Genomic DNA, 27,981 nt, shown 5'->3' with positions numbered 1-27,981 from the left:
ATATGGACAAGTTGAAGAAATACTATCCTTGAGAGGCTCGCTAGGCCGAAAACCCGAAAGGGCGACCTAGGCAAAAGTAAGAGCACAAAAAATTAGAAAATATAAAAACTGAGCTCGCAAGGTTGAAAACCCGCAAAGGGCGGCCTTGGCAAAAGTTAGAGCGCAAAAGGAGAGTGAAAATACTCGAGTGAACCTCGGCCTGAACTACGTAAGGCTTGATTCCCATCTTTGGGATACGTAGGCAACTTCACCTTGAAGTTCAGCCATATACTTTTCCCCGATCAACTCTGTCCATTTTGATCATCTCAGTCATCTTTATCCATCAGCATTTATCGTGATCTCCGGTACAGTGCTGTTCAAACTAGGGGCAACTTTCCGTTGCCGCAACGGTACAAAGTTACTCAGACTAGGGGCAACTTTCCGTTGCTATGGAGTGCCGCATTGTTCTTCAGACTAGGGGCAACTTTCCAGTTGCAGGGATCTGGGGTTGTGCATCTCAGTGACAGATTTTCGGCGTGTCCAGTTCTGATCCACATCGAAAATAGTTTTGAAAAGTTGACTTTGTTCAAATTAATCTTTTTACGACTAAGACCATTTTTGGACCCTAAGCGGAAAATTTTCAGTACCACAACTTTCAATTTCATTGATTTCAAAACTGAGTTCTCCTGCTCTTGCATTACAATCAAGGTTGCTTTTTAGTACATTCATAAAGAAAACTTGAAAATGCTAAATAAGCAATAAATTTGGGGCATAGTTGAATCAAGTATCTCTGCGTCCCCTCCCAGAGCTGGACGGAGCATCTGATGCCAAGCTAGGCCCAACTTGTGCCTCCTCATTAAGCCAATCCAAGCACTCATCTGACAAAGTGCAACTGAAAGTTGAAGCAGGGGCCAGGAGCTCTCTAGTCCTCCATGCCGTGACATATCGAGCAAGCTGTACACCCCGGACCGGAAAAGCAGCTGGGTACTCAATCCCCTCCGGTGGGCAGGTCTGATCATGACCAAACTGACGCAGGAACCGGAACGGAAAATAGAATACGCAGTGGGTTAGACCAATCAATTGGATCCCAATCAGCCGGGACATACTATAGCTCATTGCCGGGAGGTTGAGCCAAGGACAACGCCAAGCAATGCCGTCTGCGGGCAAATTGCACATCCAATCGAACCACTACCTTTCGTCAAGAGCATTGACTAGGCGCTGCCGGAAGAAGTAGCCTCGAGCTGAATAGGCCGGGCAAGAGTCCACAACCTGCAACTTATCCATTAACCATACCTAGGGGAGGGATGGAAAATGAGAGAATAAAGAACAGAGAGATGTACGACGAGAGAAAAGTAAGACAAGGGTTTTGTGAGAAAAAGAAAACCGAGCCTGAGGGTCGAGTGATGTGAGCAAATATATATGTGAGGTTGGGTGGGAAACATTACCTGCAACAGCAGTGGACTCCCAGCAAACCTACTCGCCTCCCAGCGATAGACAGAATCTAAGCCCATCAGTGTCTCGGCCAAGGTCATGGCAATACAGCTCTTCCCTTCTCTCAAACCTTGGGCGACTTCAATCAGGCAAATGCTAGCCCCGCCGAAGCCCGAGGAAAGCAGAAAGTGAGACAACAAACATAAGCAGAGGGCGTGTTGCCGGAAATCCTGCCAATAATGGTTGCTGCGGTCACCGGCATCGGAAAAACGATGGATCAAGCCGAGGATGTCCAGTTCCCCACTGCAGATTAAAGATCGAGCATCATACGCCGTGAGCCCACACATCCGCCCTAAAGCCTGAGCGTGGCCAAAACGGAGCTGGGGCAAGATCACTTCAGAGCATTCAGACTCCATCAAAACCTGAAAATCTTCGAAAGTAGGGCACATCTCATGACCGCCAAAGCTAAAAACATGCGTCACTGGATTCCAGAACCTTGCCGCGGCATGGAGAAAAGGAAGCTGTAGCGGAGTACGGCTCAGCGTGAATAGTGCATTCAAGCCGAAACCCCGGAAATTCAGCTTTTCCGAGCCATCTAGAGAAGAGATCCAAGATGTGATATTTTCTGCGAGAAACGCCTCCATCTTTGTCTAAAACTAAGATGAAATGAATGTTCCCGAAGTTGAGGCTTTTATAGAAGGAAAGACACTATTCACGGGGACACGTGTCAAAAATCTGGTGGCTGCAGGACTGAATGGCCGGCCGGCCACCTTTTCTGGCTGGCCAGCCATTTATTTTTTGCAGAAATGGCCGGCCAGCTGTCTCTCTCCACAAAATGGCCGGCCGGCTCCCAGGGATGGCCAGCAATGCTGCAGTATATCTCCTTGGCCCTGTTTTACTCTTCGAGGGAAGTTTCAAGCATTTCCATGCAACGGGAGAGTCAAAGGCCTTCATCTCCCTCCGTTTCGGATGCGTTCCGATGCCCAGATCGTCCGAAGTACACTCTGTTGTCATTTTGTTTATCGAGTTGTAGTTTTGATTATCGAGTTGTAGTTTTGATTATCGAGTTGTTGTTTTGCTTATCGAGTTGTTTGTCGAGCGGACGTGTTTCGTGTTTTTGAGTCATTGCGCTCTGTTCAAGCAATCTTCGTTTAAAGTCTTGTTTATTTGCGTTGTCAACATTGTTGCATTTTGCTTATCGAGTTGTAAACTTCCTAAGGTTCTGTTATATCTTAGTAAGTTGAGTTGCCTAGTTTGTTGCGTCGGTTCACTACCTGACTTGGTGATTACACAATGCACATTCCCATTCAATTTCATTTTTGTGTGAAATAAAATGATGCGATACGATGCTAAAAGTTTAAAATGCAAACACTTTTTCAAAAGCTATTTCATTTCATCATGCTTTACAACAAAGGTACAAGTTTTACAAAAAATAAAGCTGCCTAACAATGTGCAAAGTGCTACAAACTACTAGCAAAAAAGAAAAATAAAGCAGGAAATAGCAGCATCAAAGTCCTCGGGAGCGGGAACGAGAAGCACTCCTCATCCTCTTCTGCTGGACAACCTCCGCACCATCATCATCATCTGAGTCGGAGCTGTCATCCTCAGGATCCCCCTCAGCCTCGCCTCTATTCCCCGAGCCAAAACCGGAGCCCCCCTCCTCAGCAGATGTCTCTGACTGACGATCGGTAGCCTCCTCCTCCTCCTCAACATCCTCCCCCTCCTCATCAGGCTCCACCTCCACAACGTGAGCCCTGCGCCTGCGGACAGGCCCTCCTCGAGCTCCTCGAAAAGGTCTAGATGACCCGGATCCTCGGGAAGGCCGAGATGGCCCCGCCCCCTGAAAAGGCCCAGATGGCCCAGCTCCCCAAGGAGGCCCAGGTGGTCTGGCCTGCGGCTGACCGGACCATGAAGGCATCTGAAAACAAGGAGTTCAATTCAAATACATCAGTCCAAATATATACATCAGATGCAGATACAAGCAAAGGCTACATGAAGTGGGTGCATGTAAATACAGTGTACAAGTGGGGTGTGTGTCAGATGTGCTCTACACAAATAGTCTATCGATGCAGTAGAAATCAGCATGTCATCAGAAGTATGATAAATGCCAGAAAACTGAAGGGTACCTGAATGCCCGTGACAGACAACTGTGCCTCCCTACGCAGGACCATGCCCTCGAGTGTGGCCACCAGCCCAACCACCTCCTCCATGTACCCTCGCGATGGCTGCAAAAATGAGCTCATAATCATCAGTGAACAGAAGAGTGTCTAAACATCTGAATGATGAATGAAAAAAAGTGGAGCATACCGGCGGTGAGTCCGGATCAATGGCGTATCGATCACTGGGCATCGGAGGCTCTAGCGGGATCTGAGTCGGAGAGATAGCCCCATACTGCCACACCATCAACTCAGTCGGCATATCTGGCCATCCAGGATGAGGATGAGTCGACAGAACCGGAGGAACCAGTCTACTCCCACCTCTAGATGTACCAGCCCTGCTAGTAGAAGGGGCGTCTGCAGCCCGAGCCCGAGCCTGGCCCGAGGATGACATACCGGCAGGCCTCATCATCGGGATATGAGCTCCCGTCAATGGAGGCATCAAATATATGTGACGGTAAGTGGCGTAGTCCCCCTCCTCAACATATAGTAAAGCATCACTGCCCAGCATGGCGCCGACTACCTCCGAGTAAGAGAGCCTGTCAGCAGTCCGCATACTGGCTGGAGGTACTGCGGGAGGATCCTGAGAAAGATACCCCCATACCTGGCGCAGAAAGCGTTCCCCCAGGAACCATGCCCTGCCAACCGGCCCTTCAAGCAGGACCCTATACTGGGAGATGTCCGACGCTCCGGTATACTGAAGTCGGAGACCGTCACCCAGGGACACCCAGGGCTGCCATGTGATCTGCGGATGATAAATGCATAAACCAATCAGAAATCGAGAATATACAGGGCAAATCAAAGATGAAAATGAAAGGAACTGAAAGTTCTGAAGTACCTCTGAATGTCGCACAGTGTCAAAGTACTGTCGCAGGTTAAGGAGGGTCTCTCGAGGTCTCGGCTGGTGCGGGCCCTCGAACACCAATGAATATGGGGTCATGAGAATCCCCGCCACCTCCAACTCTGGGGCTAATGATGGGAAGTATACATAGACCCATAGCTGAGAAAAACAATGCAGAATGTAAGTACGAAATGCTGAGAGCAAAATACAGACTGTAAAAGTGCGCTGTGTGTGCAATGTACAAGTAATGAAAAGCAGAAATGTAAATCAAGAGGACAGAAAAGTACCTCCCAGGCTCTCCAGTAGCCGCCAAGTAAATCACCCCGCCCGCGGGAGGTCGCGCTCATATAAAAGTAAAGGGTAGCCAGGCCGGCGCCACCCCAGTCATATCGATGGACCTGTGATAGGTCAACCAGAGCGCTCAGCAGGTATAGCCCAACTGTGTTCCCTCTGTCGGCAAACAGGGTAGTCCCGAAGAGGAACATAAGGAAACCACGGGCATACTGCTCTGTCTCCTCGGGAGTCTCAGGCACCATCTCCGCCCGCCGGAAGCGGGAAGAGAACCAAGTGTATCGGACTCTCCCAGAGACCCTGTCAACAGGCGGGCGAGCCCCCAATAGACACATCCAGGCGGCCTCCCACTCGCCCATATCCTCATCGTAGGGGATGGACCAACCTCCGATGTTAAGGCCGGTCAATACAGCGAAGTCAAAAGGGGTCATGGTCATGTCCCCGGTAGCAGAGAAATGAAAGGAGTTGGTGGTGTCCCACCATCTCTCTACCAAGGCTGCCATCAGTGTCCTCCTGGCAGGACAACGAGACAACCCAACGCAGAAGGGTCCAAATCCTACCAAGTCTACTAAGTCTCGGACACCCTCCGGGAGCTCAGCATACCAGTCCCGCGCGATGGTGGAACCATACCCCCACACACTGCGGGAACCAACCTGCATTCAGAATGAATACATGTGTCAATAATGAAATGAATGGGCTGTGCGCCAATGAAATGAATGGGCTGTGCGCCAATGGAATGAAGGGGCTGTGTGCCAATGAGATTGAACTGGGCTGCGTGCCAATGAGATGAAATGGGCTGTATGCCGATGAAGTGGAATAAGCTACATGCACTTTCAGTAAAATTGTGGGCTGCGTGTTCACTATTAATCTGGGCTGCGTGTTCAGAAAATTTGAAGTTTGGACTGCGTGTTCAACTTTCAGTTAAATTGTGGGCTGCGTGTTCACTATCTATCTGGGCTGCGTGTTCAGAAAATTTGAAGTTTGGGCTGCGTGTTCAACTTTCAGTTAAAATTGTGGGCTGCGTGTTCACTATCTATCTGGGCTGCGTGTTCAGAAAATTTGAAGTTTGGGCTGCGTGTTCAACTTTCAGTAAAATTGTGGGCTGCGTGTTCACTATTAATCTGGGCTGCGTGTTCAGAAAATTTGAAGTTTGGGCTGCGTGTTCAACTTTCAGTAAAATTGTGGGCTGCGTGTTCACTATTAATCTGGGCTGCGTGTTCAGAAAATTTGAAGTTTGGGCTGCGTGTTCAACTTTCAGTAAAATTGTGGGCTGCGTGTTCACTATCTATCTGGGCTGCGTGTTCAGAAAATTTGAAGTTTGGGCTGCGTGTTCAACTTTCAGTTAAATTGTGGGCTGCGTGTTCAGAAAATTTGAAGTTTGGGCTGCGTGTTCAACTTTCAGTAAAATTGTGGGCTGCGTGTTCACTATCTATCTAGGCTGCGTGTTCAGAAAATTTGAAGTTTGGGCTGCGTGTTCAACTTTCAGTTAAATTGTGGGCTGCGTGTTCACTATCTATCTGGGCTGCGTGTTCAGAAAATTTGAAGTTTGGGCTGCGTGTTCAACCTTTAGTTAAATTGTGGGCTGCGTGTTCACTATTAATCTGGGCTGCGTGTTCAGAAAATTTGAAGTTTGGGCTGCGTGTTCAACTTTCAGTAAAATTGTGGGCTGCGTGTTCACTATCTATCTGGGCTGCGTGTTCAGAAAATTTGAAGTTTGGGCTGCGTGTTCAACTTTCAGTTAAATTGTGGGCTGCGTGTTCACTATCTATCTGGGCTGCGTGTTCAGAAAATTTGAAGTTTGGGCTGCGTGTTCAACCTTCAGTTAAATTGTGGGCTGCGTGTTCACTATCTATCTGGGCTGCGTGTTCAGAAAATTTGAAGTTTGGGCTGCGGGTTCAACTTTCAGTTAAATTGTGGGCTGCGTGTTCACTATTAATCTAGGCTGCGTGTTCAGGAAATTTGAAGTTTGGGCTGCGTGTTCAAATTTCAACTAGTGTGGGCTGCGTGTTCACTATCTAATCTGGGCTGCGTGTTCAGAAAATTTAAAGTGTGGGCTGTGTGTTCACTTTCGAATTCGGGCTGTGTGTTCGACAAATCAGTGTTTGAGCCGTGTGTTCTAATGTGGGCTGTGTGTTCGCAATTAATTAATGAGCCGAGTGTTCAGAAATTCGAATGTTGAAATTACATGTTCAAGATGCAAGCAAAGTACTATGTCATAAGCTAAATCGCGTGTTCAAGCATGGCAAAGGTGCGAAATCTAGGAAAAATACAGAAAATGAAGTAAATACCTCTCGGGCCTCATGAGAGAGGTGGTGCTCCGGCTCTCGGAGAAGCAGATCCACGGGTGCTCGCTCGTCAAAGCTAGTGAAGTGACGGAAGACAACACGAGGGAGGACATGTGCTGACGGACGGTACCTCCCGGGAATAAAAGGTCGGGTCCTCGGGGGTAGAGTCATGGGGTCGAAATCATCGCCGGCACCTGGAAAACCTCCGCCGTGGGGAGAATTACCCGCCATTTTCAAAAGATCTGCAAAAGGGAGCAAAAATGAGCAAAATGAGCCGAAATTGGAAAAAGTCAACAAAAGTCAACTCTCGGGAAATGAAAAAGTCAACAAAAGTCAACTCCCGAGAAAATCTTCCAAATATTAAGGCAAACTTACCTCAAGTGGTGAAAGTGCGAAAAGAAGCTCCGAAACCGAAATTTAATCGCTCCAAAGTGCTTGAAACTGAATGTTTTTGCGAAAACAATTTACACGGGGCGTTAGAAAACGCGCACAAAACTCAGATCTGGAGAGGAAAGTGGAATAGGAGGCAAGAAAGGGGAAAGTCTCGGCTGCCTTATATAGGCCCCAAGTCTTGATTGAAGAAGCATGAAGGAAGGAGGTGAAAATACCAAAATACCCCCGGATCTGGGCACATGGCCTGCCGGCCCCATTTTCTAGCCGGCCAGCTATCTGCTTTTTGGATAACTGGCCGGCCAGCCATTAGCTTTATGGGAAACCGGTTGGCCACCTCCCCTTGGGAAGATGAACGGCCGGCCATGTCCCTCACATGCCCACCTAGCTCTCTGCAAATTTTGAGGAAGATCGGAGTTCCCGGGACCTGAAAAAGTTCAAGAAAAGTACACTTCCGATCGCGAAATAGCTCCGCCGGGACTTCAGCTTCAAGTTCTGACATATGTCTCATCATCATTCATCGAAATCAAAGTGTATCCTTTTTGAATGAGTTGTAACCTTTCAGGGAAGTGGGTCGGAGGCCGCGATCGAGTTGCCTTTGCCAAAACACGCGTTTTCGTACTCGTTGTTTTGTAACAAACGAACACCCTGATTCATGCTCGTGTCACATTATCTTGCATTCTCATGAGCATACCTGCATTAACATGCACATTTCTTGATATTGGCATACCTTTATGTTTGAGCATACGTCGTCACGCATGTTCCACTCTTGCATTGCGATGCATTCACTTGCCGGCACTGCGTGTGTCGAACCTTCGGAATCACATTAAATATATGTTGGTAGCATATTGTACTTGTTGCAATTTCTCTCTTTTGCAGGCACGATATTGTATGTACGGTTCAATTGAGGCTGGTACGACCAGACGAATCGTGCAGGTATCGTATCTTCTCCGTGTGAGACGTGGCGGGGATTGAATAATCCTCCGCATTCTTAACTGCATGAAATGTAGTTGTTGCTTTGCATTCTTGCTTAAAACTGTTGCATCTATTTGCGAATACTTGCTTCATTACAGCTTGCTGCATTTGCATGATCATTGGGTTGCCTTCGGCTTTCTGCATATCATTTGCATTTTGCCCCCTGCCTGCGGGCATGCCTGCGGGCACATCTCTGTCTATCTTGTATGTTTGTCTAAGTCTTCGGCCTTGTCAAAAATGGGTCGTCTCTGGGCTTTGACATTCACTCCCGTCACTTGTGACTTCCGAGTTCTGTCAAAGAGGGGCAACTGTAGACACCCCATTTTTGACCGACCTTAAGACTCAGATGTCACCGATTGAGCGCTTGGTGATATTGCATAATGTGCTCGTTCAGAATTTTCAGAGTCGCGGCCGTGAGCCCTACCTCCGGACTCCCGAGCCCTCTTCTGTGCCTTGTCTCGGTTTGCGAACCAGGCTCGATTTTCTCTGTTTCTTTTCTTGAGGGGAGGGAGAGGTCCAGTAGACCATCTCTCAATGTCCGTAGGCTACATTTGGTGGCCGTAGGCCATTTTTTCCATTTCGGAGTCCGGTTTCCGGTTTTCGGAGCCGTTAGGCCGTGTGCCTCAGTTCGGGACCGCTTAACCATCTCCGTTTGTTCTGATTTTTGGCATACTTCCTATTTGCTCCCTTTTGAGGGACACTGGGGGCTGAGAATGCCACTTTCGGTGCTTAACAACCCATTTTCGGGACCCCGAACTGCGCATTTTGGTCCCCGAGCTTTCGTTTTGCAACGGTTTTCGTTCATTTTTGGCAGGTACCTCTGTTTTATCACCGGGGAGGTCACTGAAGGGTGGGAGGCCAGCAATTGTTGCAGCAACCAGTTATACATCCTCCGATGCCCTCCGGCGCCCGTTTTTCGCACTTCCGGGCTAATGTTGAACACCTTGGGCCCATTTTCTCGAACTTTGAACCACATATTTGTGATGTACACACATGAGAGGACCCTAAAAGTTCATGGCCGGCCATTAATTCAACTTGACCCTTTTGACCCCCTCCTTCCGGGCTAATGTTGAACCCCTTGGACCCACTTTCTTGGACTTTTAACCACAGGGTTGTGTTGTACACAGATAGGAGGACCCCACCAGTTGGTGGCCGGCCAGAAAATCTGATTGACCTTTTTGACCCCTAGCTGGCCGGCTAGGGGGTGTGGCCGGCTGGCCACCTGCAACAAAAGTACCAGGCCGGCCGTATTCCTTGCACTGTGCACTTTACAGCTGTGGAGCTTTATCCCCCAGAAAAGATCTTTATCCGGGGGATATTTCTTGGGGGAAAGTTACTCTCCTTTTCCCCCACCTTTACACCCCCTTTTTGGCCTATATAGCAAGCAAGATATATCCTTTTTTGGGGTTAGAAAACTTCACCTTCAAGCCCCCATACACAACTCCATCTCCATACCTCTCATTTCTTTAAAAATCTCTAAGTCCCTAACCATCATTTCTTCTACACCACCAAGCTCTACCACCACCACCTCATTTCCAGCAACAAGGAAGGTTTCTCAAAGGCCAAAGAAGCTGCAAATTGGTCCAAGAAGCAACAAAAGTTTGAGTCTTCAAGGGTAAGTGATACTTCTCCTCTTTTGACCCTTTTTCTTGATCTATTTGTAAGCCCCACTTGCTTTTTGTTTCAAGCTCCGGCCCTAACTGAAAAGGGCCCTCTTTTGAGCTCATTTGCACTTTTCATTAAGGGCTCAACCCTGTTTGAGCCTTCCATGATACACTTGCTTCATTGATCCTCTTATATGTCATAATTTTGCATGCTATTTTTGGCCCATGAGAAATTTGTTTTCGAGCATGTTGTAAACTGATATTAGGCTTATTTTGAGCCCCTATTCAACATTGAAGAAGGGCTCAACACCATTTGGGACTTCCATGTTATACCTACCTTTATACTCCTCTTTTCTTCCCCATTCTTGCATGCAATGGCAGCCTATCATACTTTTGTTTTTGGCCATTTTACAGTTCCGAAAAAGTGCTTATTTTGGTCCATTCTTCATGTTTCATTTAGGTCCTTTCATGGTTTGGGGCCTCCATAGGTCACTTCATGTTATATCTCTCTTTTATTCCCCATTCTTGCATGTTTAGTTAGCCTACCATGCTTTTGTTTTTGGCCATTTTACAGTTCTGAAAAAGTTCTTATTTTGGTCCATTATACATGTTTTATTAAGGGTCTTTGTCTGTTTGGTGATTATTTTGTATACTTCATGTTATAGCACCTTTTGAGCCCCAATCTTGTGCTCATTTTTTAACATGTTTGTATACTGATTTTGAGGCTGCCATATACTGTAAATATTCATATTTTTGGTCCCTCTTCAGTGTTGTAGAAGGAAAAGTTTCAGTTTGGGCTTTGCTTATATCACTTACTTCATTACCCTTCTTTTGGCCCCTATTCTTGCATGCTATTTTTACCATACCTATGCTTGCTGTTTGGCCATGTTTATAACTGTGAAAGTGCCTTTTTTGGGACTGTCTAGCTTCTGTCTTTGCATTGCATGTCCATATTGTGCATGTTTGGCATAGCTATAGGCCATTTCGGGTGCCTAAATTCGCATTTCGGGACAATTCCATGCATTTCATGTCATTTCGCCTCATTTCGGGACTGTTTTCCCCCATATTTTAGTGCTGAAATTCCATTAGCATGCTTGCATATCATTTTTCCATATTTCATCGCATTCCGTCATCGCCTCGGTTTGCGTGCCCGTGTGCACGCATTTCGAGGCACCTCTTTTTATCCGCCGGCATCCTATCTGAGTGTGGCTGAGGCTCACTCATGTTGGTATAAGCCCATATCATGTTTTCATGTCATTTCATCTTTGAGGCACCTCTTTTTTATCCGCCGGCATCCTATGTGAGTGTGGCTGAGGCTCACTCATGTTGGTATAAGCCCATATCATGTTTTCATGTCATTACATCGCATTTTTGCATCGCCTCGGTTTGCGTGCCCGTGTGCATGCATTTCGAGGCACCTCTTTTTATCCGCCGGCATCCTATGTGAGTGTGGCTGAGGCTCACTCATGTTGGTATAAGCCCATATCATGTTTTCATGTCATTTCATAGCATTTTGCCATTTTCTCGATTTGCGTGCCCGTGTGCACGCATATCAAGGCATCTTATTTTCAGAGCATTGTGCATACTAGGTTGTATGTTAGATTGCATTCTGTCATTTTCTCGGTTTGCGTGCCCGTGTGCACGCATTTCGAGGCATTTCATTTCCATAGCATTGTATATGTTAGGATTGTATCTTAGTTGCATTTCATGCATATCATGCATATTGCGTCATGTCCGGTATAAGAGTTAGCTCGGGCACGGGAAACGAGGTACATTTCGTACTCCGAGTGACGGAATGTGTCTCAATTCCCCAGTCACCGACACTCCGGATTATCCATGATGGAGTTAGGTTTTAGCCGTAGTTTCATGTGCATTCATTCTATATTGAGTTGTGCATTTCGACTCCTCGGCCATCATGCCTCGGTATGCGTGATTGGTGGCACGAGGATCGAGACATGCATATATCTGTGCAAATACATTGCTATGCCCCTTTCCTGCTCTCTGTTGCAGCAAAACGAAGAATCAGCAACTTTTTGGGGCTTGGCACGCATTTCAAGAACAGGTGTAAACAGAGGCTAATTGGGGCATTCCGGTGGATTTCCGCGCAAGACAATCCGGACATGCATCATCCATCAGAAGCAAGGCAGTCCCTGGCTTGCACGCCAGTTTTATTTGCTTTCTTAGTTAATTCATTAATTAATTAGGATTTTCTGTAATATTTCGGACTGTAATATTCTTTTATTCGGGACTGTAATATTTGGACTGTATTATTTATTCGGACCCTCTGCGCGAGGGCACAACTGTAATAAGTGTGCGTGTGTGTGTTGTATGTCTTCCAACCCCACGTCTTTCTCCCTTTTATTTATCCGCTTTTGATGGTTAGATTAGGGCATGTTTAAATTAGCATACAGTATGACAGCATGTTTGCATCATTCATCTGTATTGCATGCACCGGGCTCGGCGCATCATACTAACTGCATTGTATTTTTCAATTCTAAAATTGAATACATGATAGTTGTAGCATCTCATATGCCATGTTTAGAATAGCCGAGCCTGCTATAGTTGCAATTTGCATGTGTTGCATTAGGCATTTCTGTATACTTAGGATTCATGCATGATTTCTAATGAGTTTCTGTTTTGGCTTGGAGTACTCGGTAAGCTTTATGCTTTAGCATCCTTGCATGCGTGTGAGTGCTGCCATGAATAGAATGCTTACCATGAGGCTATATGCTTATCTGATATAACTGCCTGAATGCCTGTGGGTGAAGGTTGGGTTACTTAAATTGGAATAAATCATCAAATGTTTTAAAGCCTACCTGCGGGTAGCAAACCACTTTCAAAAACAAGCATGAAATGTTTCGTTCCAATTCAGGCGACTCGGTCTATATTTGTATGCTGTGCGCATCACATAATAACCTAGGCTAATAAACCGAATAAGAACTCACAATGTTTTTCAAAAATTGATATCATGGTTAGTAGAGGCCGGTCTATGACCGGGCGAGCGGGGGTGCTCACGAAGTGACCTTCCCCAATAGTACCCAAGTTCCCGAGCCGAGGCAACTTTGGTGATGACGGACACGTGGCCTTTTGGCACCGAGTCAGGGTTTCCTAAATTTCCCAAAATAAAATATTTAGGTGGCGACTCTGTATCTGGCAAAGCAGTCCGTGTTTGGCACTTCTTTCAAAAATCAGTTTTCTCAAAACGATTTGCCGGATTTGGACTCTTTGGTTCAGATTAAGAACCGTGACACAAAAAGTCGAGTCCGAGCTGTAGCATGAGGCCCACGGGCCTGTCTACAGAAGGCCTTAGGGCCTACGCAAAGAGGTACTACGAGGTGTTCAATCGAATACCCGAATGCAACCAAGAAGTGGCGGTCGTATCTTTCAAGAACGGCCTAAAAGATAACTGCTCACTACGGAATTTTTTGGCAAAGACATTGCCAAAAAGCATGGAAGAACTCATGGCGAGAATCGAGAAGTACGCCAGTGCCGAGGAGGATACGTCGGGAACCAAGGAGACAAAGCAGGAGACAGGAAACGGCTCGCCGAAGCAAGGCCGAGGTAACAATGGATCAAACAAACAAGAAACGTAATTGAGGGCTAAACAGGCAGTGACGACTGTGTTCCGAGTCCCTATCCACAAGGTCCTGGATCAGATACGAAACCAACCCTATTTCAGGGCACCGGCAAGAGCACTAGGGGAATTTATGGGAAGAAACGTCGGTAGGCGTTGTGCTTACCACAATGACGAAGGGCACCCAACTCAGGGTTGCAGAGCCCTAAAAGCACACTTAGAAGACTTGGTGAGGCAAGGCCGTCTGAGGGACCTTGTTGATGAGGCCAGAACAAGGGAAGAACAGGCAAGATTGCCTCAAGCACCAGCAGCTCCGCCTCCCCCAGCACAGCAACCACAGGCAGGAGGACCACGGGTGGTCAATGTAATCTACTCAAAGGTGAACAAAAACAACATACGAGGGGAAACCCAAAAGGTAAAACACCTACAGCACGTGAACCAAGTCGGGCATAAAAGAGCTCGGCCTGAAGAATACCAGGGACCAACGATAGCCTTTACAGAAGCCGACTTGGAGATGGTCCAGCGACCACATAACGATGCCTTGGTAGTATCCCTCCAGGTTGGGGAGTGCCAAGTGAAACGCATCCTAATTGATCGAGGCAGCTCATGCGACATCATGTATGTTAGATGTTACAAGGAGCTGGGCCTTCATCCTGATGACTTGGAGCAATCCAGCGGCACGATGGTCGGCTTCAATGGAACGCCGACGTGGCCACTGGGCGCAGCAAGCGTGGAAGTACAAGCTGGCACTAAGAAGATCAAAACAGAATTCATGGTGATTGACACGCCCTCGCCATACAACATCATCTTAGGAAGGCCATGGTTGCATGCAATGGAGGCAGTTCCCTCAATGTTGCATCAACTACTACGGTTCGCAACAGAGCACGGGATTGAAGAAATCAGAGGAGATCAACTGCAGGCAAAGAATTGCTCCATGGCAGCAATGAAGTCCACCTGTAACGTTCGAGAACCAAAAAGGCAGAAATTGAAGATGAGAACGTAGAAGTCCTAGAAGACGTCGGCAAAGAACTAGCCAAGAAGAGCGAAGAGGCGCTAAAGAAAATCCTCGCCCAGGATTGGGATGAAGAACGCTTCTTTCTTTTCAGCTCACGCTTGGCCGAAGAAGAGGAGAAAGAGTTGGAAACCATTCTAAGAGCCAACATTGAGGTGTTCGCCTGGACACCTTCCGAAATGCCTGGCATTGACCCCAAGGTCACTTGCCACAGATTGAATGTTGACAGGTCGGCAAAACCTGTGATTCAACGAGCCAGAAGACCGACGCTGATGCACGTCGAAGCAGTAGAAGAAGAAGTAGACAGACTTCTGGAGGCCAGGGCCATCAGAGAAGTTCACTACCCGACATGGCTATTCAACACAGTAGTGGTGAAGAAGAAGAACGGAGAATGGAGGGTCTGTGTAGACTTCACCAGCCTCAACAAAGCCTGCCCCAAAGACAGCTTTCCTCTGCCCAAGACTGACCAGCTAGTAGATGCTACCTCAGGACATGAAAGAATGAGTTTTCTAGATGCCTATAGGGGGTACCACCAGATTGCCATGTACCCTCCAGACGAAGAGAAGACCGCGTTCATCACCCCTAAAGGCCTGTACTGTTACAAGGTAATGCCTTCTGGGTTGAAAAACGCAGGAGCAACTTACCAAAGGTTGGTAACCAAGATGTTCAAACACCTGATTGGCAAAACGATAGAAGTCTACATCGATGACATGGTCGTGAAGACCAAGGAATCTAAGGGTCATCTTGCCAACCTAGAAGAGGTCTTTGATATACTCAAAACATACCGGCTCCGACTCAACGCATCAAAGTGCGCGTTTGGAGTTGGATCAGGTAAGTTTTTGGGGTACCTGGTAACAAGAAAGGGCATTGAGGCCAGCCCAGATCAAATCAAGGCCATCCTAGAGCTGAAGAGCCCGACGTCGGCAAAACAGGTTCAGATGCTTACTGCAAGGGCCGCAGCCCTAAACAGATTCATCTGCAGAAGCTCAGATAAGTGCAGACCATTCTTCAACCTGGTGAAAAAAGCCATAGACTTCCTGTGGACAGGAGAATGCGAAGCCGCTTTGACCGACCTGAAGAAGTACTTGACCACAACTCCAGTTCTTTCCAATCCAGAACTAGAGGAAGAACTGTTCTTGTACTTGGCAGTTTCAGAACACACAGTCTGTGTAGTGCTAATCTGAGAGGAAAAATAGGAGCAAAAGGCTGTTTATTATGTAAACAAAACCTTGGCCGATGCAGAAACAAGGTACCTACCAGTGTAGTGCTAATCCGAGAGGAAAAGGGGAGCAAAAGGCTGTTTATTATGTAAGCAAAACCTTGGCCGATGTAGAAACAAGGTACCTACCACTAGAGAAACTAATGCTGGCCTTAGTAATGCCATCAAAGAAGCTGAACCATTACTTTCAAGCGCACAAGATTATAGTTCTAACAGAGCACCCCCTGAAGTCCTTGTTACAACAAGGAGACTTGACTGGAAGAATAGCAAGATTGGCAGTGGCCTTAGGCCAGTATGACCTAGAGTTCAAACCGAGAACAACAATTAAGGGCCAAGTTTTGGCCGACTTCGTGGCTGAATTCACGCCGGAATCTATCGAACATCAGGCTCCGTTGAGCCAAGATGAACGATGCCTAAGCAAGCAAGGAGAAGCCCAGCCTAGGACAAAAGAACAAAGAAAGGAAAAACTGAGACCCTACAGCATTTACATCGGCGACTCTCTTTGCCAGTTTGTCGATGGGAGCTCAAACCAACAAGGAGCAGGGCCAGGAGTAGTGTTGATATCTCCAGATGGGGAGATATTGGAACAGTCCATTCGATTAGGGTTCAAGGCCTCAAACAATGAGGCAGAATATGAAGCATTGATTGCAGGACTGAAGCTAGCAGCGGCAGCAGAAGCAGATGAGGTAATAATTTTTTCTGATTCACAACTTATAGTAAATCAGACAACAGGGGAGTATGCAGCCCGAGATGAGAGAATGTCGGCATACGCAAAGGAAGTCATCAGGCTAGCAGCCTTGTTCCACAATTGCCGACTTCTTCAAGTTAGCCGAGATGACAACAGCCACGCCGACGCGTTGGCCAACTTGGCAAGTTCAATACAGACTGGAAACACAAGGACAATAATGATTGGCTATTTGTCGGGCCCAAGCATAGAAGCCCCAATCACAGATCAAGAAGTAATGTGCGTGGACTTGGGACCAAGCTGGATGGATGCAACGCATTCCTAAAAGAAGGAAAGCTGCCAGAAGACCATAAAGAAGCACATAAGGTCAGATTGAAGTTGGCAAGATTCAATCTGACAGCAGACGGACATCTCTACAGAAGGTCCTTCACTGGACCCCTTTTAAGGTGCGTACACCCTTTGCAGGTTGAAGATTTTCTATACGAGATTCATGATGGGATTTGTGGAAGCCACGTTGGGGGCAGATCACTAGCCCACAGAGCCATTACCCAGGGGTATTGGTGGCCATACATGCAAAAAAATGCAGAAGCCTACGTGAAGAAGTGTGAACAATGCCAAAGGTTCGCACCTTTGATACATCAGCCAGCTGCTGACCTAAACCCTGCATCTAGTCCATGGCCATTTGCCCAATGGGGCATGGACCTTGTTAGGCAATTGCCCCCAGTAACTGGGCAAAGGAAATACTTGCTGGTGGCAACAGATTACTTCACGAAGTGGATAGAAGCAGAGCCTTTTGCCAAAATCCGAGATGTGGATGTCAAGAACTTCATATGGAGAAACATCATCACCAGATTTGGCATTCCAAGAGCAATCGTCGCAGACAACGGAACGCAGTTTGACAGTAAACTCATGAAGAACTTCTGTGCAAAATTCAAGATAAAGAATTACTTTTCAACACCAAGCTTTCCCCAAAGCAATGGACAAGCAGAAGCATCCAACAAAGTAATTTTGGATGGGATAAAGAAGAGACTGCAGGTAGCAAAAGGAAAGTGGGTAGACGAGTTGCCCAATGTACTCTGGGCATATCGGACTATGCCGAGAAGATCAACAGGGGAAACCCCATTTGCCATGGCTTACGGCACAGAAGCAGTCATCCCACTAGAGATCGGCATCCCAGGGATCAGAACCCAAGGAGTAGAGAATGGGACTAATGATATACTTCTAGCCCGAGATCTGGATCTCTTAGAAGAAAGAAGGGAGAAAGCTGTAGTTCAGCTCACTGCATACCAGCAGCAGCTTGCTAGAGCTTATAATAGGAAGGTCAATCCAAGGGATTTTCAAGTTGGCGACCTAGTCCTAAGAAAAGTTGTTGGCAACAAGAAGGACCCCAGAGAGGGCAAGCTTGGCCCAAACTGGGAAGGACCCTACATAATTACTTCGGTATTGGGCAATAGAGCATACCGGCTTGAAGATAATGAAGGCAAAGCATTGCCAAGACCCTGGAACATTGTAATTTAAAATTTTTCTATCATTAGATGTTCCTTGTTATTTTTTGCCGACGTCATCAATAAAATCTTAGCAGAATTTTTCAAGACTTATGAATTGATAAAAGATGCACAATGTTGTTTCTGAATAATGAGAACCCAAGTGGAACTTAGGTTCACATTGGGGGCAGAGAGAAGATACAAATGATTAAGGTTTGTTGAAATTTGTAGTAATTTACAAGTTGAAGTTAAGCCGAGATTATTGTTTATCTTCACTTGTTGAAATTTGTAGCAATTTACAAGTTGAAGTTAAACCAAAGTAATGCTTAACGCTTGTTGAAAGTTGTAACAATTTACAAGTTGAAGTTAAGCCGAGATTATTGTTTATCTTCACTTGTTGAAATTTGTAGCAATTTACAAGTTGAAGTTAAACCGAGATTATTGTTTATCTTCACTTGTTGAAATTTGTAGCAATTTACAAGTTGAAGTTAAACCAAAGTAATGCTTAACGCTGGTTGAAATTTTTAGCAATTTACAAGTTGAAGTTAAGCCGAGATTATTGTTTACCTTCACTTGTTGAAATTTGTAACAATTTACAAGTTGAAGTTAAGCCGAGATTATTGTTTACCTTCACTTGTTGAAATTTGTAGCAATTTACAAGTTGAAGTTAAGCCGAGATTATTGTTTATCTTCACTTGTTGAAATTTGTAGCAATTTACAAGATGAAGTTAAAATATTTGAAATTTGTAAACAATATACAGGACAAATACTTGCCGAGGTGTGTCACCCTGAGATGGTTACACGAAGGAGGAAGATTATACATATGCAGAATATTCAAAGTATAGAATCATGCGAAGACAAAAAGGGAGAAGACAAGGGTACAAGCACTTAGAAAAGAAAAGTTATATTCATTCATCAAGAAAAGGGCACATCGGAGAGCATACATTGTTCTAAAAAGATAAAAAAGAAACAAAATACAGATGAGCAAAGGAAAAACGTAAAGCTAAGACTTCTCTCCTCCAGATTGTTGAATTTGAAGATCAGATACCACCTCGACCTCCTTCTCTGCCGTTATCTTGGCGTCAATTTCTTGGAGAGTTTCTTCAACAGTCTTGACCACAGAAGCGATGTCGGTTGGTGCAATCTCAGGAACAGCTTCTATGGGAACCAAATCACCTTCCTCGTCCTGAGTCAAGTCTAGGATTTGCTCATTCTGAGGAGGGGACTTCGCCCCATCAGCATCTTTTGATTTTCTAATCAAGGCCTCGTCCTCTTCTTCCACGGCCTCATCCTCAGCATCAGATTCGCCGACATCTTCACTTGAAGTTGGGATTGGAGGAAATGGCAAGGGAATGGCGTCGGCCTTCCGCAATGGAGAGTCATCAGGAACATTAAGCTTTTTAAGAAGGGACATCCAACCAAGGGTGAAACCCTTGTTGCATGCCTCCTTCACTTGTTTTTCATATGCATCAGTAACGTCGACCATACCCTGTGAGTATGCCTTTTCATCAGCATCCTTAATTTCAGCTTCTTTGGTGGCCAGGGCCTCCCGAAGCTCTTTTTCGGCTTGGGCCATTCTCCCTTCAGCTTCTCTCTTTTGGGACTCAGCCACCGTCCTGATAGCCTCAGCAGCTACAGCCTTTTCTTCGGCATCAGTCTGAGCCTTGATTGCGGCCTCGGCTTGGTCCTCCAATTTTTTCATTTTTGATTGAAGACCTTTGTTGGTCTTCTGGAGGGAGGCAAATTCACTCTTCATCTCGGCAAGCCTCTCCCTGTTCTCAAAAGACTGCATTGAGAAAGAGTGGGCATGTTGGATTGCCTGAAAAAACACAAGGCAAAAATTAGTACAAAGTTTCTTAAAGTACAAAACAGAAAGAAGAAAAATTGCTAAATAGAAGGCGTTTACCTGAACAGAGTGCTGTAACATTAAGGCATAGTTCTCATACTCGCTATACTTGGCGTTCCGCTCCAGGTCACCTGGGAGAAGTAGAGCGGTACTGAGTGCAACGCCGACATTGATATCGTCGGCACTGTCACTTGCCATTACGGGCTTATCCTCAAGGGTGATTTCGGGGGCCCAGGGGACATCGGGCTTTTTTGATCCCGAAGTTGTTGCGGAAGAAGACCTCGGCTTTTTTGTTTGTTGGGATTCTGATGGTTGAGACTCAGAGCGCCTCTTCCCAGTAGAAGGCTGAGATTTGTCACTCTCAGCCAATTTTGAAATAGGCAGAGTATCTTCAGACTCAACTTGAGCTACCTTGGCCTTTGGTTGAGCCTTTTTTATTCTTTTTGGTTTTGTTGGAGGTTGGGTTTGTGATGGTTGTTCATCAATGGATGATGGAATGTTGGCTAGAAGGTCTTTAGCAACTGGCTTTGCGCGACCCATCTCGGTGTATGAACAAGTCGTCAGCGACGCTTTCTTTGGGATGGTGGAATGAGGTATGGAGCCGAGATTGACGGCTGTTCTGCGGGATCAGAGGTTGATCCTTGGTCTGTTCGCGATGTTGATACAATTGGAAGAGTTGTAGCAGAAGGAGGAGATAAGCTCTTCTTCTTTGTCTTTCTGGGGACGTCGGGGAGAGCTGATTTGTATGTTGGGATGAAGTTGAGGAGTAGAGGCGCCTTTCTTTTGTGGATTTGCAAGTTGAGAAGTTTATTCAAATCCTTGCTAGGAACAAAAAAGTTGCGAAAATTTTTCGGTGGCTGATGAATAGCTGCAAGAAGAACAGACGTCAGAAACAAACAAAGTATTTAACACTTTGAAGAAAACATGCAAGACTAGATACTGGGCTCTTACCCTTGCCCTCTAAAACTGATCGAGGATGAGAGTAGAGATGGATGTCCTTGTCTGGAGCAAACTCCCAATTGCCCGTGGTAATGAAATAGTCATCTCAAGCCCCCTTGTTGGAGTCAGGGTGGTCGGCTACGATTTTGAATTCTGTAGACCTCGGCTTAAGGTAATAAATATAGCCTTTTTCTTTCAAATTGAGGGCACACATGGTATAACAGTACTGGATATCGGCCAAGGTAATCCTAACGCTCTCTTGTTTAGCTAAGGCAATAATACCACGGATCACTCGATAAGAGTTAATGGCCAGTTGCATGGGGTTCAACTTATAGTAATGAAGAACCTCGCGAAAAAGGATGTTGAGTGGAAACCGGAGTCCACACTCGATAAAGGCAACCACAGGAAAGGGCATAGAGTTTTCTGTAGGCATGATAAAGTCGTCATCCCCAGCCAACCTCAGATTGACATCGGCTGGGATTTCAAATTCTTGCCTAAAAAATTCCAGTTTAGAGGGGGTGTTTACCCGATGTTCCCACATACCCATGATGTCGGGATAACTAAAGGTATTGGGTTTCAATAAGAAGATGGTTCAAATAGGGTTATTGGGACCCCGGCAAAAAACCCAAATTCTAGTTGGTGAAGAGATTTGTAAGAGATATTTCAGTTTTGCCCTAAAATGTGGGTTCTATATTCAAATCCCAAAACTAAAATTATGAAGATGAAGGCCAAAGGCACAGATCTGGAAAAGACAGAAGATACAGAAAACAAATGCAAAGTTTCAAAAACAAGAACTAAGATTGGCTATCAAGAACAAGAAAAATACAAGAGTATATGGTCAAGAACAGTAGCAAAAGTGCAAAGAAGTGGTGAAACAGTGCGTATGTTCAAAATGTGGGTAAAGGTAAAATCATGGATGAATGCATTCAGATGTACGATTTATGAATGAAAAAGCTTGAAACAGTACAGTAATGGCGACAGTAAAAGAAGAAGAAACATCGGGGAATTGAAAACGAAATGAACAGTAGCTTACCAGAAAAAGGGAAGCCGGAAAGGGATTTGCCGATGTCCTACGAAGGTTGCTGGAGCAAAAGACCGATGAAAATCTCGCTGGAAAGGGTGAACGGAGAAGATTGCAGAGGTATTGGAAGCTTGAGCAATTGAGGGTTTCGAAGGCTAGAGAAAGATAGCAGGAGATTCGAATGCAAAAGTGAAAAATGAAGAAAGGGGGAAAGGTTTTGTCAAAAACAAAAACCTAAGACGGCGGCAAAAGGTAATCAATGCGCCTGGAGCAACGCATACGTTAGGCGGCGTGCGCAGAAAAAAAACATGATTTATAGGCGCGTCACAAACACAAACCAATAAGATGAAGACGCGTGAAAGACACGGTTGTGTAAATAAGGCGTGACAGCTCACACATATGAAAGAGTTCACTGGAATTCTTGTTCTCCGAGGAGAATACGTCGGCCTGAAATGAGTGATCTCGGCTGAGGCATTTTTTGAGCCAATGTTCAGAAAGAAATATCGATATAGGTTCCATCACCTCAGAATGCCGAGGTAATAGAACCTAGGGGGCAGTTGTGGGGATATATTTTCTGAGTATCCACACGTGGCAAGGTGACGCCGATGTGTCATCCGAGATGCCACGTGTCCTGGTCATTATGCCGAGGTTATTTCGGCGTTGCTGAGGTTATCTCCGAATATGTCGGAATCCGAAATACATGGATAAGGGACAAGAGTTCTAGAATGAAGAGGAGATTTAATCAAGATATGGATAAAGCTCTTTGGGAGTTTATCCTTATCTCTTGAAGAGTCCAAAGTAAGTATTGAATTGGAGTCTATAGAAGTCAGGCTTCTAGTGAGACAAGGATTTAGTAAACTATAAAAGAGAAGCACCCCCGTGGGTCTAAGGTACGCAATTTATGCTTTGAACAGTAAGTTTAGCACTTGATTATCTTTGAGAGATATACTGACTTGATCGTTGGAGTGCCCCCGGGTGGAAGAGCCACCGCCGGAGCCTTTTTTTTCTGTTACAGGTTAGCTAAAGTCATCTATTCTGCCAATGCTCTCCAACTGATTACTAAACGGGCAGAATAATTGAAAACTCTGAGATTTGATCTCTTCTTTCAAGACCTAAAACAATAGGTAACAAATCGGTTCGGTATAATATATTCTTTAATTTGTGGTTCTTGATTATTTAAAATCATAACCAAATCATCTTCTCAATGAAAAAAAAAAAAAAAAAAAAGACAACATTGTACAATTTGAATCAATTCAAACCAATTTATCGTTCCATCGATGTTTTCTACTCTTCTATAAACAATTGGTGCCAACCAAGGGTGGAGCTAAAGAAGGCCTAGGGTCATGTGCCCCTCAATTTTGAACTTCTTTTGTTTTTGTTTTGTGGTCATATACAAAATGTATTCTTTTTTTCTTTTTTTCTTAACATGTTCTTTAGCTAAGGATTTATTGTATTGTTCACAATAAGTAGTTATTTGATACTTTGGGAGCACTATGTGGTATTGTTTATATAATAGTCTAAATCAATAGTGTAGTCGGAAATCGTATGGATTGAATATAATTAACTCATTATTTTTAGGTAGTTGATAAACTACTTAGTGTGATTTGTAATTTCTCATGTTTTAAGAATCACATAGGTAACGTCATATGGTACTCTAAGACTATTTAATAATTTTCATTCAAAACACATTATTTATAAGCAATATCATCTCTTTAATATTTTCCGTCAAATAAAAATTAAATAGATTTTATAATAATTTTTGCTATAAATGATGTGTTTTTATTTTCTAAAGTTAGGAATTTTGATCCATAATTTTTTGTGCTAAAATTACAAACTTACATCACCATCCCACAGCTATTATATATTATTATAAAATTTTGATTTGTTCCTATTAATAATGATTTTTAATTTCTTATGATTAAATTTAACTCATAAAATTATTATTATCTTAATATTGATCATGATTTTTTTTTAAAATAAAAAATTGTAATTAATAAATGTCTCATCTAACTTAATTTCTCTTAGCTCCGCCACTGGTGCCAGGTTACCGAATTTTGCAAGTAAGTTTATTTTAATGAGTGCCACTGAAATATTAAATTCATGCCAAACACTCCCTAAAGTGTCACTGAAATATTAAAAAAATAGGATAAATTACAAACACATCTCCGAGGTTTACTTAAATTACAAATTACACTTTGTGATTTTAGAAATTACATTATACCACCTAAAGTGTCTAATTTCATAACAAATAGGTCCTTTCATTAATAAATCATCAAGTTAATTAACAGTTTTTAATAATGTTAAAATTTTATTTCAATTAACAATTTAGATAATTTTATTATTATATAGGTGAACAGTTAGAAATTTCATTTTTTCCATTAATTCTGTTAAATAAAAAATTCTGACATAGAGGTATTTATAATTTTTCAAACCACAGGAGGCAATTCATATTTTAAACAAATCTCAGGGGGTGTATTTGTAATTTACCCTAAAAAATAAAAACCTAATAATTGTGACTCACTAGACTTTTATATAAAAAAATTAAATTAAATTACACGAAACACTTTTAAGGTTTGAAAAAAATACAATTTTTTTTTTTACAATTTTAACATAATTACATTGAGTTTCTCTAAGTTTTTAATTCGAATAACACTTGATCTCATTTTCATTAGAAATTTGATAGTTATACAGATGAAAAAATGGTATTATCATCTCTTTTACATAATAATGTATATTTTACCTGATATATCTTTAAATTTTCATATTATCTATATTAATTTAAATTTATTTAACCTTATTAAAAGAAAACATATTATATTTTTTTTAAAGATCAAGTGTTTATTCAAAATATATATATATATATATATATATATAAAATTGGTACAATAAAATCTATTTTCAACGTACTGTATGTAATGATAACATATAATTTAATATAATTTTAATCGGCCTAATTGACTTGTATCTCGAATTACACGCCGAGTTCTTTTCTAATGGTGGAAAGACTTCCTTCTTACCCAACCAATGGCAACGGGAAAGCTTCTGGAAAGAGTATTGCTATTATGGATTAAAAATTAGACACACTTTTTAGATTTAATAATAATTAAAAAGATGATTAGTTAATAATTATAAAATAACTAATTACTAGTCAATTATTCTTTTGACATATCACTAAGTCGAAAAAATAGAGTCTGTTTAATTTTATTTTTTGAAAAATATTTTTAGAATAATTTTCGTTTCTTTTTAATGAATTTTTTTAATAAATATTTTAGTTATTTTTATTTTTACTTTACCTAATCTAGATGAATTGAACAAAGTAAAATAAATTGATTAAAATATAAAAGAAAATTTACTAAACACAATCGAAAATCCGAATTTGTTTTTAGTGAACTATTCATATTGTAAATTTTTTTAAAAAAAAATTACAAATATTAAAATAAAATAAAATAAAAATCACTACAGATAAACGAAAACCCATTGAAAAATTATTTGTAAAAAATTGAACCAAACAAATTCCATTATAAATTATACAATATTCGTCTTTAATGCTATATTTGAATTATAAATTTAGATAGAAATCTAAAAAAGAAAAAAGAAATAGAGAAAAAAATTTAACTTACATTTCATTCACAATCCTCACGTTTTCCAATTTCCTTCCCCTTTATGTAACCTAAAAAAACCGTATATAAAATATACGCATACTTTCAATTGTTAGATATGAAAAAATTAATATGAATAAACCCACCACAATAAATCATAATCAACATTGCTTTGAAAATAACCAAACACCATAATAAAACGTAACCAAGTTATATATGAGAATTTATTGTCTCACTACCCCAATAATCTATAATGGTTAAATGATTCATAATTATATCTAACATATAGCCTATTTTAGGAAGATGATTAAAAACTGATTTTTAACTTTTTTTTGACTTTTTTTTAAAAAAAAATGTATAAAAATTATGAGAAATAATGTGATTCAAAATAAATTAAAAATTAAAAAATGACTTCAAACCATTCATGAATATTAAATGACTTATTGCATTCCACTAGTCATGTTTTTCCACCCACCCCACCCAGCACTAGTGAGTGAAGTGAAACTCCACTTCCATCCATCCAATTTTTTAAACCAAGACGACTTACTCTATGCTTTAATTATGAATTTGAATAAAAATTTTAAAAGATAAAAAAAAGAATGGCAAAAAAAGAAAAAAAAAATTATATTTCATTCATCTTTTCCTGTTACCTTTTTTTTTTTATTATTCTTCTTTCTAAACTCCTATTCAAATCCATAATTTAAACATGTCCTTAACTAATTAGGTATGACCAACAATGGATAAATAATTGAAGAAGCAAATCTAGATTGCACTTGACTCATTCAAAGCTCTACAAATCCAATATCCCATATGATAAGATTAGCCCAGACCCAAATCCCATTTCCAAAGTTAAAGAAGCCAAGACCCAAAAAAGTTAAATCTAATACTAGCACAACCAGAACCAAGCAAGTATGAAACCCCACCACCACCCCAGCCAAGACCCTAAAACAATTAAGCTAAAACCACCATAACCACAGCCCATGCAATCAGGAGAAATTATTTAGTTCTAGGAACAAATCTATCTGGTGCTCCAATTTCCACAATAATTACTTTAGATAATAAGGGCCATCACTTTTGTGTGAATATTTTAGAAGACAACATAAGATATGCTAATTAATAAATAGTATGGAGCATTGTTTTAGGAGTACCAAATAATTTTTTTGTAGCCAGTAGTGGTGAGCCTTGACGCACAACATTTTGTGGAGAACATGCAACATCATTCTATGATCTTAGCACATCCAACACTCAAATCATGTCTATAAAAGCTCCTAATTAAGCATTGTCTAGCTCATCCAAAACATGGGTTCCTCTTTGCATCTCTTCCTGTTCATGCATTTACTCTTCTTATCACTCTCTTGCTTTCATCTTGTAATAATAATGGCTAACTCTTTGTCTGCTAAGCAGCCACTATGCCATGCAGACGAGAGCTCCGCCCTGTTGCAATTCAAACAAAGCTTTTCAATTGACAAATCCAATTCTAGTGATCCTTCTGCTTATTCGAAGGTTGCATCATGGAAGCTCAAAGGAGATAGTGGCGATTGCTGCTCATGGGATGGCATTGAATGCGATCAGGAGATGGGTCATGTGATTGGCCTTGACCTCAGCAGTAGTTTCCTCTACGGTTCTATCAATTCAAGCAGCAGCCTCTTCATTCTAGTTCACCTTCAGCGACTTAACCTTGCTTATAATAATTTCGATTACTCTCGCATTCCATCAGAAATTGGCCATCTCTCAGGGCTAACAAATCTCAACTTTTCCTCCTCTGTATTTTCCGGTCAAATCTCTTTGGAAATCTCAAAATTGTCTAGAACGGTTTCCATTGATCTTTCTTTCAATGTAGACTCATCATATTCAGGACTACTAAAACTTGAAAAGCTTGGTCTGAGAAGCCTACTTTAAAACTTGACTAACCTCAAAGTGCTTTGTCTCAATGACGTGAGCATATCTTCTGAAGTACCTGATACATTGGCCAACTTAACTTCCTTGACAACTCTTGTTCTTGAAAATTGTGGGTTGCGTGGTGAGTTTCCAATAAGCATATTTTATCTACCAAACCTTCAAGTTCTTGATGTAGGTTCCAATAGATATCTCACTAGCCATTTGCCAGAATTTCATCCAAGTAGCCCCCTTCAGCATTTGATGCTTTCTTACACTAGCTTTTCTGGGAAGCTACCGGATTTGATTGAAAATCTTAATTTCTTGAATCAATTAGGTTTCTCTGGCTACTGTAGATGCCCCATTTTTGACCGACCTCAAGACTATGGTGTCATCGTCTGTGCACTCGGTGATTGCACATGTTTGTGCTCGTTATGAGTTTCTGGGGCTTTCGGCTGAGCGCCTTGTCTCGAGGCCTTTTAACTCTCTTCTCTTTGGTTTATTTTTGGACCATACCTTGCTAACCCTTGCCTGGAGGGAAGGGAGGACCTGTTGGCCACTTTTGGCAGCTGTAGGCCACTTTTCCCTCCTGTAGGCCACTTGAAGTGGCCGGTAGGCTAGTGGAAGTGGCCGACGACCATTTTTCTATTTTTACAGATACTTTTGATGCCAGCTGTGCCAACTGTTGGGCACAGAATACATCCTCCATACACGTGTATGAAGGGATGGTAACAAGTTTCTAGCTTGTCAAACAAGCTTGAGACTTGTAATTCTA

At 42.9% G+C, this 27,981-nt stretch overlaps 2 protein-coding genes across 2 annotated transcripts; one reads left to right on the top strand and one right to left on the bottom strand.

The window, feature by feature from the left end:
• Window positions 1-3,812: 3,812 nt before the first annotated feature.
• On the bottom strand, window positions 3,813-5,057 carry LOC145796201 (protein MAINTENANCE OF MERISTEMS-like). The gene is made up of 4 exons (XM_082881236.1): window positions 4,695-5,057; window positions 4,405-4,566; window positions 3,874-4,311; window positions 3,813-3,830 (listed from the first exon to the last, which is right to left on the bottom strand). The coding sequence occupies exons 1-4, from the start codon at window positions 5,055-5,057 to the stop codon at window positions 3,813-3,815; spliced, it is 981 nt and encodes a 326-aa protein (XP_082737362.1).
• Window positions 5,058-26,708: 21,651 nt separating this feature from the next.
• Window positions 26,709-27,230, top strand: LOC145796200 (receptor-like protein 6). Its single transcript, XM_082881235.1, has one exon. The coding sequence runs from the start codon at window positions 26,709-26,711 to the stop codon at window positions 27,228-27,230; it is 522 nt and encodes a 173-aa protein (XP_082737361.1).
• Window positions 27,231-27,981: the final 751 nt, after the last annotated feature.

This window comes from Camellia sinensis, chromosome 7 (assembly GCF_055761805.1).
Source record: "Camellia sinensis isolate YWXY chromosome 7, ASM5576180v1, whole genome shotgun sequence".
In the NCBI taxonomy this organism is placed as follows: domain Eukaryota; kingdom Viridiplantae; phylum Streptophyta; class Magnoliopsida; order Ericales; family Theaceae; genus Camellia; species Camellia sinensis.
This window is presented reverse-complemented; position numbering and strand designations above follow the sequence as displayed.

Bases quoted from the DNA above. Each gene is read 5' to 3' on its own strand.
- LOC145796201 (XM_082881236.1), bottom strand. From the start codon at position 5,057: ATGGGCGAGTGGGAGGCCGCCTGGATGTGTCTATTGGGGGCTCGCCCG. The intron at 4,567-4,694 runs GTACTTTTCTGT...TGTTTTTCTCAG, and splicing joins GCTACTGGAGAGCCTGGGAG to CTATGGGTCTATGTATACTT. The intron at 4,312-4,404 runs GTACTTCAGAAC...TATCATCCGCAG, and splicing joins ACACTGTGCGACATTCAGAG to ATCACATGGCAGCCCTGGGT.
- LOC145796200 (XM_082881235.1), top strand. From the start codon at position 26,709: ATGGCTAACTCTTTGTCTGCTAAGCAGCCACTATGCCATGCAGACGAG.